Raw genomic sequence first — 18,074 nt, 5'->3', positions numbered from 1 at the left:
AGTCATCAAGGTGTAATCAGATTGAATAGTACAGTGTTTGATGTTGACCTGTGTTTGTATGTCTACCCACCACCAGGTTCAGGTCAGATCCAACTGTGGCAGTTCCTCCTGGAGCTCCTGTCCGACAGCGCCAACGCTGGCTGCATCACCTGGGAGGGCACCAACGGCGAGTTCAAGATGACGGACCCGGACGAGGTGGCACGGCGCTGGGGCGAGCGTAAGAGCAAACCCAACATGAACTATGACAAGCTGAGCCGTGCGCTGCGCTACTACTACGACAAGAACATCATGACCAAGGTGCACGGCAAGCGCTACGCCTACAAGTTCGATTTCCACGGCATCGCTCAGGCGCTGCAGCCGCACCCCACCGAGTCCTCCATGTATAAGTACCCATCGGACCTGACCTACGTGCCTTCCTACCACGCCCACCAGCAGAAGGTCAACTTTGTATCCCCCCATCCGCCATCCATGCCAGTCACCTCTTCCAACTTCTTTGGACCGACTGCTCCATACTGGAGCTCACCCACTGCAGGCATCTATCCCAACCCAAATGTCCCGCGCCACCCTAACACCCACGTCCCCTCCCACCTGGGCAGTTACTATTAAAAACCACCCTCAAAATGCTCTTTTCCTCTTCTCTTCTGACAAGAAAATTCACAGTTGCTGACCTGCACTCCCAATGATACCAATGAAGACTGACTCGATTGTGGTATTTTGTCCTCTGAAGAAAATTTGTGCCTGAATGAAGGATGATAAAATTGAAGGAGTTGGGTTTTTTTTTTTATTTGTAAGAATCTATAAACAACTGGATGCTATGGTCCAAAATGGAATACTACTTAACTTTACGAGACTAGCAACTGTTGTTTGTTTATGTTTTGGATGTGCGTCAGAGATTCCTGTGCCTTTCCTTTCCCCCCATCCTCCTGAAAGCTGCACCGACGGGCCAGTTGGTGTCCATTCCAAAATCCCAAACCAAAGGACAGGAGAACAACTCAAGTCCGTCTGCTTCCACACTCCCTCGTTCGCCGCGCTACCAGACATGGGCCTACTATTTATGGGTCTCAATCTGCATCCTCCTCAGTACGTTATGTACATTAAGCTGTAAAGCATTCGCCTGCTTTCCCTCTGCCTACAGCCTTGTCGGGGGAACCTTATTCCCACCACATCTAGTGTCTCTGTCTGCTTGTCTGTCCATCTGCGTCTTTTTTATGTGTGTGCGGAGAGTCTTCTGGAATTCGCTGGACAGGGAGAGCTCTCTGAGGGATGGACTTTTCTCAGCACTGAATGAAATTTGGCAACTGGAATATGCCATTCAGAAATTAATTTATCCTCCAAACTGGAAGGCTAGAGAAGAGTTAAATAGCAGAGAAGGAAGCGCTGTATGTTTTGATGACCTGGGTCAAATCAGTTACTTCAGATGTTTTCCATGTTGCGTTTGGAGTTCAAGATGGGTAATGTATACACTTCTGGGGCGATGCAGTTGACTCTATTTTGCAGAGGAAGCAGAGTCGAGACGTAATTGAAGTAATTTGCAACAATAATTCAACCCAGGTCAGATGTTTTCAGGGGGGCCACACACTAGGCTATTAAATGTTTGCCATGTTGTTGCCTTTCAGCCATGCCATTTCCAGATGTTTTGTTGCTGGACCATGTCAGTATTAATGTGAATGTCTTCTGGTTTGTGAAACACATGTGAGGGGACACCCTGCAGCCAAATCAAAAACTGTCAGATGTTTTAATTTTGTGCAAACATTTAATGAAGAAATCCACCCTTTCACAATTAACACCATGTTTGCTGCATGCAGGACCACAAAAACTGTATCCAGAATAAGCTTGAAGGTGCAGTTTTTGTAACCCAGATGTATTTGTTTTGTTTTTTTTAGTTTTTTTTTATCCAAATTGCATTTTAGTGCCATGAGATTATCCGGTTTAAGTATGTGTGCCTCTCGCAGTGTTAGTGCCATGCTTTAACTTCCGTGTTCTTCTATTCAAGATGAAGATAAGACATAGTTATATCCTGATGCATGGCAAGATACAAGATACAATAACCCATCTCCATATCTGACCAGAAATCTGACAATTTTTGATTTTGCTGTGCACTCTGATGATATTGGCTATCACAGTGTCTCTGTCCTCTAGCCAGGCCAGTCGGGACCGTGTAGGTTGGCACAGAGAAGTGGCTTTGCTTTAAGTCATGTTAATTGTAAGTAGACGGTCAAGTTGCATTTTACCAGGGCTGGATCCTAGTTTGAGAGCAGCATGTGTGTTTGAATGTTAGTTTCTCACTGATCTACAGCCCAGAAAAATGCACATGAATCTCAAGACAGGATTTCTCCGTAATGTAAAAGCATCATGTCAAAGTTTATCCAACTTCAGGTGTTCAAAGCTCTTAGTAACAGTATTCATGTGGAGTAACTGAAAATGGACACTTGAAAATGAATTACTTGGGAATAAGTAGTTTATCAGAGAACAAAACCAATGAAATATGACAAGATGGAACAAAGAAATCCTCAGATTCGCAAACGCTGTGCGTTTGTCAGACCTATTTTGTATTATTTTATAAGCATCAGACAACTAGGCATTAAAGCAACTTACTGTATAAATTATGCAGAGTTATTTTCATATGTGACACAGTATTAAAAAGTCAAGAGAATTAATACGAGTTGACCTCGGTCAAAAATGCAAACCTTTTAAGTCCATTTCTGCTAAGTAGTTTGTTCAGCATTTTAAGCGTTTTGTTTTTATCTGTACATTTGGGCAATACATTTTAACAATCTATGTTTTCTGTATTATTGTTATTAATTCTGAAATTTAGTTTGTACCATCCTAAGTGCCTTTCGTGCACAAGATATTTTCTAGTATTCCCAAAACCACAAATGCCTGCTTGAACCATAATCCAATAGCCAGGGATTCATTTACTATATATGCATCCTGTGATGAAAATGGTTATTTTCCATTGTGAAATCACTTTTTGTGCGAAATATTCCCTGGAATTGGTAGCTTTTCCTGTGCCTTAACATTTTTCAGGTATAATATGCAAGAAATACAAACAATATTATTCACAAACAACTTCTGTTGAAAGTTCATAGCTTTAAATGAAGAAATAAAAAGGGAACATGTAATTTGTAGCATAAAGAAACTATTCTGATGTACCCTTCCATGTTTCACAAGCATTATCATCGAAAAGGGATCTGTGCTACTTCTTTTATGCCATGTATTTTGGATATCAAATATAAATATATATGTGTATAATTTTACAATTAACCAATGTATTATTATTATTGTCATTCCTGTAATGTATGAAGTAATACCTTGTGAAAAAGGGCTTTTGTATAGGAAAATGTGACAAAATAAATGTTTTTACCTCTCAAGTTCTCTTCCATGGTTTGACCACAGTGTGGAAATTGTTCCAATGAAGGAGCAGCATTTTGCATAATGACATGTTAAATAACTGAAGGTCCAAATTAGAGCTGCCATCTTGGTTTGTCTCAAGTGTATCAGGTTTTAAAAACATATTTGTAACATATTTGTTAAGATGCAAGTATTCGCTTTTTGTTAATAATGGGACTAATTAGGGACAGAGTTGAGCTTGAGCATTAAAAATTTAGTGCATGAAAACACATCATTTACATATTTGACACAAATATTTCACAAAGCTTACTTTTCAGCCCTTCGGACGTTCTTTTATTTAGCAGGAGCACTGTGGTGTTGCTTTATCGTTTGTTATGTACCGCCAATGTTAGTGGATGCATCTGAGCGTTAAATACTCTTCTTACAACTTTCACTTTCAGAACATTAATTTTCAGAAAGAAACAATACATTTAACACTTTTCACATACAGTATAACATTGGTGTTTTGTACATTCTGTACTCCACATGTATTTCCATTTCCATTTATTTTGTTAGGCATTCTCACCTTGATCATCCATGAGAAGTTATCTGATTATACCTGACATAATCTTTGCACACCGACTGAGAAAAGGCACTCAAAGCTTCACATGCTGTTAAGAGACTATGAATTTTAGGTCATAAATATCCGGTTTCTAATGGAGAGAGTGGAGAGGAAGTCATGGCAGGGGGGATAAGCCACTTTTACACACTTATTTTTCATATTGCTATGATTACAAAAAAGAATTTTTGTAGAGACAGTCACACAAAACAACAATGCCTTGTAAATGTGTAAGTACTGACATAACAACTTTATTTAATGAATTTACGGAAATTGCTGGCACAGGGTACATTTATTTTCATACAGTTTCCTAACTTAGGAGCAAATTAATACCTACTGAGAAACTCCATCAATGTGTTAACCTTGAAATTGCTTTGTCTGCACAGATTTCCACACTTTCTGTTTTTGAAGTCAAAATAATGCGTCATTTGTCAAAATATCCAAAATTGGAGGTACAAGATTTCTCTGCATGAACTACTTGTATTTCTAATTTTGAGAGAGGGTTTGGAATGCACTACTGGAACCCTTGTACATGTATGAGCTATGCATACAAATGGTGCACGTCTCATTTTGCATCTAGTGAATGAGGAATTAACAAATATCCCTTATTTGGATGCAGGTAGATGAGAGTTTTGTAATAGTCATGGCAAGGATTCTGCATTGTGAGTGAACTCAGCACAAGCTATAATCTCACGTTGACTAGCATGAGAATTAACTACAATGATTAGATAAATGTAGGACAATATTTGCCCCTGTAAGATAGTAAAGCAGAAAGTAACAGAGCAGTTTTATTCAATGTGTCTTGAAAGGTTTCAATGCTAGATATTTTTTAATAGAATTTTAAGGTTTTAGTTATATTAAAAGGTATCAGTGCTGAATTGGTGAGTCATGAGTCTCAAGTTGTGGGTGGGAATTTTTAAAGGCCATCCATTGTTTTCCTACTTGTTTCCATACAAACACTGGCAAACAGCTGAATGACCCGTGTCATTAAGGGTTGTAAGAGCATAGCATGGTTGGTTGTCTAACAATAGTGTGTGTGCGTGGTGTGTATTAAATGACAGCCACAGCCTGGAAGAGTATTCTGTTAAGGGATCGTTAAACTTGTGCGTATTAAAGCAGCACTATGTAATTTTTGGAGCCCTCTAATGTTTTATTACAGTTATTTGTTTACTTTGAAGTTAGTGTTGCAAAACTCAAAACCCTGACAAGGGTGCTTTTATAGAGAAATATAACTCTCGAGATATAAATAACTAAACTTAAATGAAGGAAGCGGATCGGTGCTAGAAAATATGTGGCACAAGGAAAAAACAAGTCGTGGAAAGTTAGAGAGTTTGTTTGAATATTGTTAACAATCCATTTTAACGACCCTCAATATTTGAAAATGTAACAGAAGCAGCAGTAGCAACCTGCCTGACCTATTACTCCAATATACAGTATATAGTACAGCTTTAAGAAACGACTTAAAGGTACTTTAAGCTATCTAATCATATTGCGTCTTTAATTTCTGGATGCAGACACATACAGTATTATAATCTAAGCAAAGAACTGAGTGGTTAAATCCTTAGCAGAGCAGAAGCTGACAAGCTATAAGTGCCTTGCGTCTCAGAATGGTGATTTCTGGTTTCATGTTTAGATTCTGCGGGCAGTAAACAATAGCCCTCATCCACTGATTACTTTGTTGCTTTGTTGCTTTGGAACATTGCACTTGGTCAGGTAATCTTTGTGTACAGATAAAAAAGCCATAATAAGGGACGGCGCCTGTCATTATGTTTTGACCTTTCGATCATCATCTTCATTCGGTCAGATGCATGGTCAATGATGAAAAATGATAGCACACAGAAATATTTGTGAATGCAAAAGTAGCCTTTATTTGACTGTAATTTTCCCCTGAGATCAAATATAAAAACATACAAACAGATTTATATATTTTAAGTGTTTCTTGAGAGCAGTGCCATCACTCCAGAAGATAACCCAGTCTCAAAAGACTGGCATGTGACTGTGAGCCCATCTCTTTGTTAGAGCTGGAATAGTTACGCATGCTTTAATGGCTTCAGTCCAAATGTTTCTTTTGTGCAGAAGCTTAAAGCAGCTTGAAATATTACAACAACCACTTCATTTTTTTTTCACACCCATTACAATAACATGTCCCCCAACGCTAGTCCTTCAACTAACTGTAAGGTTTCGCCACAGAATAACCCATTTGCTCTCCGCTTTCTGCTTCTACATACCCTGTAAACCTGATATGCAAGCCCAGAGGTAAATCCAAACCACTTGTCTTCTTTCATAGCAAGGACACGTTGTACATTATGTACCCTATACAATACAGAACAGGGAACGGGTGTTGTTGTGGCTTCATGACCTATCATTTACTTGAGCTAGTATCTGTTATGAAGTAGCAGTTTTGGACACAGGACTCGAGAGTGGCAGGCAGGATTACACCACCAAATCCGTCTCATTTAACGTAACACAATAACTACAAAAAAGTAAAATTTCTTCATATTTAAATGCGTCACTGGGCATCATTGGGAAACCCCGTCTGCCTTTAGCCCCTCCAGTTCAATTAAGATCTGTAAGAGCTTCTACCAGTCTCAGTCTCCTTTAGATCACATTTTTGTGATATTAGGGGGATAGTTGATATCAACCACTTCAAAACCCTCATTGTCATGTCCATTTCTGGAAAGGTGATGATGGCCGTTGATGTTGTGGAAACAGTAGGCACAGTGCGCAGTGGTCTTCGGCACAACTTTGGAGAAGTTGGAGAAATCGACTCTGTACTTGCCCTCTTTGCTTCTGGAGATAATGGGTAAGAAGTTGTAGCCCCACATGATCTCCTGAGGAATAAAGGAAGTCCGGACTTGGCAAGAAGAGCTGGTGGACTCAGCAGTGCCGTCTAGGAACACGACAAGCTCAAACTCATGCTTGTGTATGGTGTCCACTGCCATCTCGAAGAACGGGCTGGTCTTGTCGATGACGTGGTACAATGTGAGAGGACAGACAAAAAAGAGGTTGTCTTTACCATTGTCCACCATGAAGTCAATGTTGATCTGGTCCATGATGATCGTCTCCCCATCTGGTGTGTTTGTTGTCCTCAGCAGCTTGCCATAAATTTGGCTTCCTATCATCAGGGTCTTACGCAGGTTCGCAACTCTGATTGACAAGCAGAGGTTACCGTTTTTCGGGCCGATGACAGCCATGTCACTGAAACTGATGGTCTTTGCCCTCTTTTTTGGTAGAGATATTTTGGACAGGATGATTCCACACATGAAGCAGTTGATAATTGCTCCAAGGATGGACTGGATGATGATAAGGGCCACAGCACCTGGGCAGTGTGGAGTGATCATTCGCCCGCCATACCCAATGGTTGTCTGGGTTTCAAGGGAGTAGAGGAATGCAGAGGTGAGTCCAAAAACATTGCTAACACAAGGCATGTGGTCATCGGTAGGGTTCTGCCATGTCAGGTCTCCATTACTGCGGGCAATCCAGAACCACAGCAGCCCAAAAATGAACCAACTAAGAGTGAAAGCAGCGATGAAAAAGAAGAGAACAAAACGCCATCGGATCTCCACAAAGGTGGTCCAAAAGTCAGCCAGGAATGCCAAATTCTTGCTGTACATTATGTTTCCATATTCAATGTTGCAGCGGCCATCCTTGGTCACCAGTCTGGACCTGCGAATTCTTCGTTTAGCCAGACAGTGCTGGATGTGTTTTCCCAGGCGCCCAAACATTGTTCACAAGCCAGTGACCTATTAGGGAGAGAACCAAAAAAATGTAAACACAAGGTATGAAAGAACCTCAGATTGACCAATAAATATTTGACATCACTGACTAAGTCCGTGCAAATATAATATATACAGTATATATAAGTAATGTTTTCCATTCCATTCCATTCCCAGTCACCAGTCCTCCCACCATAGCGAACTGACTCAATGTGGCCTCGGCTTCATATCAGAGCATCCCCATTACTTAAACCATCAGCCAATCATGGAGCCAATCAAACTGTCATTCATGCTGAAGTAATTTATGACAATTCAAATTGGAAGATGGCGAAAGTGAGAAAGAGAGGAGAGGGAGAAATGACAACGAACAGTAAATTAAAGAGAACCAAGGGCGGAGACAATGACCTACGGTTCTCCCTTGTTAACTGTCAACATCAAAGACTGAATTTGTTGGCATCTTCCTCATTTTGTTTATATTCAACCCCTAGCCCCTAACCCTCTGTTTACACCTGCACTATGAATAAGTATGAGAATGTACATATATTCTATTTAATCTGTCACATTTTACAAGGAAAACAAAGGATTGTAAACGAAAAGCAAATATAACTACTCTCTCTAATGAGTCTTACTTTGAGATAAGCAGGTAAAATCAAGGGAATGCTTCTTTACTGCTTTTCTATGACAATTACTGTATTTCTCTTCCCACTGTTTCATGACAGAGGCTCACTACGGACTCGTTTCCCCGTTTCACTGTTTCCAAACTTCTCACTGCCGTTTTAGACGTTTTGAAAGGCTATAATTCTGGGTGTTTGCCACACTTGTAGTAATGACATGAAGTTAATGACAAACAGAAGTTTCCATTGAAGCATAACACATAAGTGTTTCGAATAAGCCAAATAATTTGGGAATTATGTCCCTTTGTAAGGAGCACAAGGATCATCTTTGTTTGCTTTCTAGGCAGCGAAAATAAACCCTGCTGTAAAATAATTTGGGCAAACCTGAGCAGAATGCCAACAGCTCGGTGACATTATAATTTTTGACTTTATTCAGGCTCTAAAATCTCATAAGTCTGGTGCTTGATGGATGGTAACTGGCAGTATTGGCCCGACAGTGGTTTCCAAATAACTATAGCCTGTGTTCTTGCCAAGCCATGCAAACTACACATTTGGATCACGGCATGCTTGTTAGGCTGCGTTAAGGAATACAAAACGATCAGCGCAGCGGGTTTATGTTTTTGTTTTCAGCTCTCAAACCTCAGGTCTAGCAATTTTGCCAAGTGAAATCTGATAATCACACAGCGTAGCTTGTTTGTGAGCTTTAATCCTTTTGGACCTGAACCGAGTTCTCCCACACCTACTTATTACGCCTGCATGTTTTCATTCTGTCACAACATATGCAGGGTTGAAATGATGTCAGGTATATATGCTCGGATTGCATGCGTGACCCCAAAATTATGGCTTTGGATTAGAAAAGGTATACTGAGATGGAAACACGCGGATGAAAGTAAAAGCAGTATCCATTATAAGATGGAGAAGAATGGAAAACACAGCTGTAAATCTGGAATGGCTTTGCAGAGCCAATTTGACCATAACATATTAGTCACAAGAAAATGGCTTCACAATGCGCAACTCACACATCAAACAGTCTGCAAAAGACTCATAATCAATACACATACCAAAGATGCTTGCAGACAATGCAAAATCAATACAAGTATTAATTGAGATTAATAAAACACACTTTAAAAAAATAGAGAAGATAATGAAACTTATGTCATGTTTTACTGTGATTTTACTTTTTATCTTTTGATTTGTATATAATTTCATTTTTAAAGAGCTTTCGTCCCACTTTGGACATTTGTCTCTGATTGGCTCCAACATATCTTAGTACAGGGAAGTTAGCAGAATAGTAAAATGCCATTTGCGTCTGTGACTTGGGTTAGGGTTCACCACAAATTCACTAGTTATTAAAGAATGTGTAATACATTGACTGATTTAGAAAGGATTTTTTTGACTGTTAATTCCGACAAAATTAAGAAATCTTTATTTTTTTTAAATAAATGTTTTAAATACATTTGCAATTGCTTCACTTTCTTAGAAACACCCACAGGAAATCCCAAGCTCAACGACTTCTTACAATAATCTGGAAAACCTAAACATTTTTAATGGCAATGTTTAAATATAACTTGAGTTTTTGATATGACCAAATGTGACTTTCTGACAGTTCACACTCACCTCTGTATCTGAAGCAAATCCCAAAGTTGAGTGGAAATTCCCAGCTCAGCTTCTTGTCTCTGTTTCTTACAGTCAGCTGAGGCTCTGCAGGTGTGTCTGCACTCGACTGCAGTGTCTTTCTTCTGCCTTCACACCCTCACCTGTGTGCGTTTATACTGTCCCGTGTTAGTGTGTGCCAGAATCTTTCAGGTGGTGTTTACGCCCACACGGACTTCAAGCAACCCCACCGCCACCACAACACCCACCCACCCTGACAACCTCACACGCACACACACGCGCTCACACATGCAGGAAGTTGTATTTACCCTACAGACACCTTGTATCAGAGGCCACGCTGACCTCTACCCACCTTACACACTGCCAGCGCAATAACTTTGTTATATTTAATATATGTTGTCATTAAATGTAATTTTACTGTTACACACTCAATTCCACTGGGAAAAGATGCAAAAGACATTTTGAAAAACATTATTTATCTCTATGGCGTTTCTGGTTATCTGTGTCTGAATGACGAAGTGCAGGTGAGGTGTTATTTACTGTATACGCACGTGTGCTTGCATTCATCCACACACACGCACACACACAAACACAAACACACACACACACACAAAGACAACCTTTTCTTGGCTTCTTCCGTGTGTGAAACCAATGCACATCACTAAAATTTCTTAATCTGAACAAGACGTTTCCAGCATGGGGGAGGATGTGAGCAGAAAGCAGGATTTGTATATGCAGAGGTTTCTTATTATCGAGAATTATAATAATCATGTCATCTCACATCTCTTGTCTTCCTCATCTCTGTATTCATGAAACACTCGAAAAGACTAGAAATGACTACCATAAAAAATGTGTGGAACATATCCCAGCCATAAGCTGTCACTATCAATCTAACGTCCGCACATCATGTTCAGTCCTCTTCCTCGGAGCCAAAACCATTTCTGCTTTAGCACTACACATGCGGAGCAACATTGTGAAGTAATATGGCAACCACATAACATAAATAGGCGCTGGAGTGAGACAAGAGAGGCTGAGCAGAGGGAAAAAAGAATGTGTCCTAGATCCAAGCTGATCTGCCGGGGAGGGCGGGAACCCGTTCAATTCATGAGCCGTGGTGAAGACGATGTGAATGCTGAGAGAAGAAAAGTTGTGACGGGAGTCATTTTTCAACTCCATTGTTTACAGCAAAACCGATGTAAAAGGGGAGACGTGTTACCTTACATGCTGCAAAAGGTGTATTCCAAACGACAACATACAAGCAAAATACAGTTTTTATGTTCACACGTAACAAGATTAGTCTTGCTCGCTTGATGTATTGTCACTGTTGTAAAATGATGACAATGTTGTACTTAACAGGTAATTTTGTTGTTTGTTAAATCAGCTGCCTGGTATGTATTCCTGTATTGTTACAGAGCAGACATGTGTGTAGTGACCAAGCCCCTTCGGGTCTGATTGTTGGACTGGTTCAGCCACTTTGATTGGTGGCATCACAATGTGTCAGCAAGTGTGCCTGATCATGTATCGCAAACAAATCAGCTCATCATCACGTTAACATGTGTGAAGACTTTCTGGCTGTGTCTGGTTGTTGGTTTTTAAGCAGGATGACAAAACAATCTAGTGGATCTAGTATTGTGAGAGATGAGGCAACATTCAATAATTTCAATTTCCTCAACAGTCTGGTCCAGATACATGTTTAAGGAGAAGGCACTCAGCCAAGGATCATGAAACAATGACATCATCTCTGCACATCAATTAGGGCATTCAAAGGGACAATGGTTTTTTCTGGTCAAGTTTCTGTCAATCAACTTTTTGGCTGCGGTTGGCAGCGTTACCTGGACAACCTTAAAGTGAAAGGTACGACGGATAGGCAATAAATAGATTTGTGTTTAACTGTTTGCACTTACGTTTTGTAGAATTAGAGATCAAAATGATTAAGATGGTGAATGGTTACTTTATTATAAGAGCACAGCAAAACACATTAAGAGATATTTAAGAATGTTTAATACAGTAAATAGTGCATTTGTGAGCACTACTACGCAGGGTAGATATTGTGATTTTCAGGGTTATAGTTAGATTTTAGTCATATACTTATACTATATGACTACTAAACCAACACTAGATAAAAAAAACATTTTGTTTGCATATAAAATGTGATCCTTCCTAGTGGGTAAGATGCACATTTAATCTGTTCATTTATACTTGTCTGTATAAGACTCAGAGCCTGCATGCATAAAAAGCAATAAATATTCAAAACAGCACAATTTTGTATGAAAAATGTGACCCCTCTCATATTTATTCATTGAAATTTTAAGCGTTGAAGATCAGCGTTAATGCAGTTAAGAATTGGTTGATTTATTAGAGGCTGTTGTCATGACCCCTGACCCTTATTGATCATATCCTGCTTCCCTAGACAAAGCCAGGGTTTACACACAAGTACACGCATGATGTAATTAGATACTGTCAAAGGCTTACCAGTCGATGTAACAGCTCTCTCCATATTGTAGCTTGACCATTGCAATTATCATATTCTAATATTTTCTTGATGCTAATTTCTGTTTACAGGCCAATAAATCATCAGTTTGAAGTATTCTTCAATCACAATGATTAATTTTCATACTCACATTGTTTAAGTCCTTTAAAACCTATTTTAGAATTTCAATTTCAAACCGTCAGAATAAAGTTCTGTTGCAGTCAGAATCATTTATGTGATGTAGCCAGCTGTTGCATTCTCAGGCCCTGCAAGGCACTTGTGAAGCGTGTGCTTCTTGTGAGAATACAAACCCAAGCAGCAAATAATTCATCAAATCTTTAGCACTTGTGTTGTTGTGTTGTTGTTGTGGCTGTGCCTTTGTGTGGACAGTTTGTGAGAAGCAGTCAGACATCTAAGCGAACCTACAAACAATGGAACACAGGAATCCCAATGGGCCGCTGTTATTTTTGTGATATAAAAAACACTTAACAAACAGATCATGACTTCTCATCTGTCCTCTCTTTCTCGTGTTCTCTCATCTCTCTCACTCACACAGGCACCAAAAAGTCACCACAACATATTCAAAATCATAAGAGCACCTCCAACCCCAAATTCTGAAATTGATTGAGCGCAGGTTTGTTTTCGAAATCGAATTATTGCATAAATTCCCATACATAATGTAAATAGAGTAGGAGGAGGAAGAGGAGGTCACGCAGTTTATTGACAGTTCCATGATAATGCAGTACCAAAGCTCATGGGATTATCGTTAAATCTATAAATTAAACTTGCTGTTTAAATCATGTTAATGTCCATGTTAGTCGATATAGGTGTGTTATGGGGTCTGTGTAGAGAAGTAAAGTTGAATTGATTCACCATTTAACTGAACCTCAATGTGTTCCAGTCAGACAGGGATGATTGTTACTTGCTTAGATTAAAGCAGCCTGTACTGAGGTTATGCAGTGTATTGGGCGAGGAAGTGGTTTAACACATAAGAGCTCGATGCCACGAGTTATGCTTACATGTTTACTCACCACAGAATTATTAGCCTTACAAGACTGGAGGAACTGCAAAATGACATATGTTGACATGGACGGGAGAAGGGAGAGAGGGTAAGGGTTAAGGTGAGGACAAAAGGAAGAATAGTGCTGGAAAAGGAAGTGGTAATGAGTGCGACATTTATGGACACATGAAGTATAGTACATGATTGCAGAGAAGGACGAAACTCGTTTATTGTTTATTTTATGTTTGGGGGGTTGAATCAAACCATGTTCAAAAAGCTTGTTTTTTTATATATATTTACTTATTTTTTCTTGTCATTCATTTCTGTTTTCTACTTTTGGGAAGAAATATACTTGCCTTGAAAAATTATGAATTAAAAGTTCATCCATAAAGCTAGAACTGTATATTTTTCATCGTGGAGCGTAAGTGGAAAATAAGTCCCACTCCGGCCCCTGTCCTCACCCCTATCACACTAACCGGAGCCTGTGGAGATGAACTTTAGCTGTCAAGGGCTATAGTGGAGAAGCAGGCAAACAACGGAATTTTTTTTCTTTTGTTGTTTAATACAAGGATCCATTCTAGTGGAAAGGGACAAGTTAAAAGCTCTGTTGCTGATTCGGTGATTAAATGCCAGAATAAAGAAACATTTGATTTGTCTTTTGGTTTCAAATAACATCTTTGTGTACATAATGTCATTTGGACTTTTAAATAATCCATATAAATTTGAGTATCCATGTGATTGAGGGCTGCAATGTTCCAGCCTCTGGTTAATCACTACAGAAGCCATTTCAGTAAGTCAACAGCCGTATATGTGGAATATTCAGAAGAGAGGAAAAGGAAATGCTGTATGGCAACAACAGTGAGAAAAATGTTTAGCATTTTTGTGCATTTTCTGCATTTCCAAAATATTATGATCACCCTCAATGGTGGGAAATAAATGTATTCACAGAATTCAGGTTCACAGTGTCAAATTTGGGATACATCATATTCAATTAAAAATGAATACCAAATGTGTGGTTCCTCAAACTTAAAAGAGATTTCCTTCAACAGAAATTGTATTTCAATGAAGATTTAGCATGGAACGTCTGATGATCTCCTGCCATAATTGATGAGATTGAGGCTAAACACATAAGGAATGTAACAGAATTGAACTTCATTTGTGTTAAGTGGTTATTTACATGTTCCCAAGGCTGTGTGAGTTATAAAGGTGGACCAACAATGCATTTGCATCCTCATTAGTTGTTGCCATGGCAGCATTGTTGCATGATTGTGGCTTCCAAACGAGTTCCCATCCTACACATTTGATTTAGTCTCTTTAGTGTTTCACTTCTTACAAAATATGAAAAGCAGTTGGACTACAGATAATGATGTCATATGTTCTGTGGGGGATTTGCTCTGATTATGAGCTTCTATCAGTCAACCTTCATATGCAATGGCAGTCACACTCAAGTCACATGTGATTGCATTAATAAGATCAAACTTAAAGGTTTTCAAGGTCATACGGGGCCCAGGAATGTATATTGTACCTCGTTTTGCAGACTCCAACACTAAAAGGGTTTCAGAATTATTTTGCAGCGACCAGACCTTAATAATTAATCACATGGAAGGGAAATAAATCACTTATAGATGCAAGCCCTTGTCAAAAGCAAAACATCATTCCTCTCCCTCACATCACTTAATCACCCCACCGCTCTGTTTTGGACCTGCCAGTGACATGTGTGGTGCAGTATGAATGCAAATCCAGTTATGTAAGATGTAATGTAACACCAGATGACAGAAATGGCAAGAATGCTGAACCATTGTTACTCTTAAGGGATTATACCATTTCTTAGTTGTGTATACCACCACACAACCAGTATATCGTGTTTCAGATGGATTGACAGCCTGTTCTAAGTCTTTAATCTTGCTTCGTTCTTTTTTAAACCTTAAACATGACAACTGAAATTAAAAACTGACGAATACTCCTTTGTTTTTATACTAATCTGTTATTTGTGCTGGTTATGGAAGACAGTCCTTCGCTGAAGAGCAGCGTTAACGGAGGAGATGTCTCAAAATCTGCACATTAAGCCCTTCTCAGGAATATCTCAGAGCGGATAGATACCAACAATCGCAGAATCCTCCTGCCTAGAGGGCTGCTCACAGCTTACAAGATATTGTTTCTCAGTGAGAATCCAACCTGACAGCAGTCCCCAGCAGACTTTATATTCTTTAACACACAGCTATTAGAAGAGGTGGTTGCCCTAAGCTATAGATGGCAAACCTTTTTGACACTTATGGCTTTAGGTTGAAGGATAGCATAGGGGGAAATGGGCCAATGGTGAGTGGGCTAAAATGAGTGGAAATTGATTATTTGCTGTTATAAATGGAAATTAGCTCCCAGGGTCTTATATCATGGTGCTGAACTTTTTAATCTTCCCTTATCCTTCTGTAATCCTTCAATAAAAGTAATTCGAGGCCTGAAAACAATTATTTCTATCTGGAGCTGTTCTAAGAGTCGAGAAATAATTGGACCTAAATAAACTGATACGGTCTGTTCACCTTGTCATTGGCTGGCAAAGGCTGTGGTTTTATCATAGCTCAATCCTCAAGATAATATCTCAACTGCCCGTCTGCTCCCGTCTGTTCTCGTCCTCATTAAGCCGTCAAATCCAACCCAGGGCGATGTTCAAGACACAGGAAGTGGGGCCCTGAAAAAAATAAGCACAAAAGCATTAGATATTGAATTTGCCACTGTTTAAATTGAGCTCTTGATTTTGGGGGAATGGAACAAGCTTTCTCTCCATTCAGCATCTTTGTTTTAAATGGTCTCATAGCCAGTAGACAATTTCTAGAAAGTAAGAGTGCTTAGAAAAAGTGAAAATAAGGTAAGTTTTGTGAAGCAGTTACAAACTGAAATAGCCACTTACGCATTTCTATAAAGACACCCACACAGTGATACGACTTCAAACCGCTCTCAACTGTCAGTAACTGATTGATTGAGATCGATAAACAGCGGCAATCTGCACCTTCATTATAACAGCTGGCTAAGATTTCCCCCCCAAAAAAATCTTTCAGCAGCATTAAGAAGAAGGTTTACACTCTTCAAGGATGTGCCCAAGATTGCGAAAGAGTTGAAAACATGCTCCCAAGCACAGAGCAGCAGTGACGGACGTACACGCGCTGCTGTACCCTGTTTCCTCCACAAAGTGGCACTGTGTCTGGACTGTCTGTGGTCTGTTACATTCAATTCCAATGCATAGTTTTTTTGGTATTGTTTGACCTCCTTATGAGAAAAGAGGCTTATTTTTTTTACATTCTGAAGAAAATCTCCTACGCACAATGGTAGAGAAACCACTGTGTTGGCCTTAATGCTGTAACACATGCAGGCGCAGTTCATTAAAACTCGGTGGAAAAAGGTTCAAGGTCTACATTTTTTGTCTAGTCCTTTTTGGTAATAATCCTGCTTACTTTAGCTTGTGAAGAAGACTGAAAACGTTTCAAATTGCACTATATGGAGTTATATGAAGTTCAGCATTCATAGATTCTCTATAGAAACCGTAAAGCTATGCTGTCTTATCTTTTAATGGATCATAATCTATGATGTTTGTGCGGTAGACTACTACTTTATTTTCCACAGAGTCTTCCACAGAGTGCATAAGAGAAAAAAAGAAAGAAATAACTTCTGTATTTCTAAATTATGTATTCATCTATAACAAGCACAATGCTGGGCTGTAGACCTTCACACTCATATAATACATAATTTAAATACTAATAGATGGACCCTTTTCCCTACCTTTCCGTGAAACATACTGCATACCGTAGAATAAGAAGTAATGTATATGCAGCTACTACTTGGATCCTAAATCATCCAATTTTTTCACTTAAATGACAAACCGCCGGACTAATATGTTGACGTTGATGAATTTGTTACAGCTGTACTCAGCACATAGCACACTGGGATTGATCAATAATTTACACATTTTCCATTGCAAACATACCTTGTCTCTTCATGCATTCACCAGTTATTAATGTTGGCCTACAGCTCGGCTCTTTTGCTATACCAAATGCAAAATAGTCACTTGAGTGAACAGTTCAATGTTTTAAATATTTTAAATATTAACACACAGCGTTGCACCTTGAAGGCTGACTTAAGTGCGGCAACGGCAACAGCACCCATGAAGCCACATATCGAGGATTAAACATGGGATTTTGAAGTAAATAAACTATTTTTAAGGCAGCCCCCACATCCTACGCACACACACCCACACACACAAGCCTCCATTATGCCCTTGCAGTAATATGTTCATCGCAGTCATCCCTGACTTCCACGTGTGTTTCCTCTTGTTACCAGCTGCTTGTAACACTGCAGTTCATCGCAGTGACAAGAGGATCAATCAGAGCTAATGAAGCCTGGGAGGACGTGAGAGAAAGCAAGGAGGAATGGAGCCAAAGGGAGGTGTAGCGGAAGGGAGGTGCGGGGGCGAGGGGGTGCAATAGGCAAGGGAGCCGAGAGAGGATTAAGGAAGATGTCCCTCCTCCTTCAGAACGAAGCTCCACCTCAATCCTATCGAATGAAAAGTAATTCTTCCTTCCTCAGATGATCATTTCTTCACATGATGACCTTGATGACATTCAGTATTGATTGTTGTGTGTAAGTCTGTTTGCTGCTGCTTGTACACCGAACCTGCCATTCCCTCTGCAAAATGGAAAATCTATTATCTAAGAACCATATT

General features: G+C 39.5%; 2 protein-coding genes across 5 annotated transcripts in view; one reads left to right on the top strand and one right to left on the bottom strand.

Annotated features, from left to right (window-relative positions):
- fli1 (Fli-1 proto-oncogene, ETS transcription factor) overlaps positions 1–3,371 on the top strand; it is a 31,246-nt gene extending 27,875 nt beyond the window's left edge. For all 4 annotated transcript variants that reach the window (XM_076144960.1, XM_076144951.1, XM_076144975.1 and 1 more), the window contains one exon: positions 77–3,371. In XM_076144960.1, the coding sequence (XP_076001075.1) occupies positions 77–606 (530 nt within the window). In that variant the 3' untranslated portion in view covers positions 607–3,371. The remainder of the gene's footprint in view (positions 1–76) is intronic.
- Positions 3,372–5,793: 2,422 nt separating this feature from the next.
- Positions 5,794–10,062, bottom strand: LOC142994202 (ATP-sensitive inward rectifier potassium channel 1-like). Its single transcript, XM_076144939.1, has 2 exons — positions 9,897–10,062; positions 5,794–7,692 (listed from the first exon to the last, which is right to left on the bottom strand). Exon 2 carries the CDS (start codon positions 7,672–7,674, stop codon positions 6,553–6,555), a length of 1,122 nt encoding a protein of 373 aa, XP_076001054.1. The 5' UTR covers positions 7,675–7,692; positions 9,897–10,062; the 3' UTR covers positions 5,794–6,552.
- Between the last annotated feature and the right edge of the window lie 8,012 nt (positions 10,063–18,074).

Source organism: Genypterus blacodes, unplaced genomic scaffold (genome assembly GCF_046128005.1).
Source record: "Genypterus blacodes isolate CSIRO-AG114 ecotype Tasmania unplaced genomic scaffold, CSIRO-AGI_Gbla_v1 ptg000003l_1, whole genome shotgun sequence".
Classification (NCBI taxonomy): domain Eukaryota; kingdom Metazoa; phylum Chordata; class Actinopteri; order Ophidiiformes; family Ophidiidae; genus Genypterus; species Genypterus blacodes.
This window is presented reverse-complemented; position numbering and strand designations above follow the sequence as displayed.

Bases quoted from the DNA above. Each gene is read 5' to 3' on its own strand.
- LOC142994202 (XM_076144939.1), bottom strand. From the start codon at position 7,674: ATGTTTGGGCGCCTGGGAAAACACATCCAGCACTGTCTGGCTAAACGA.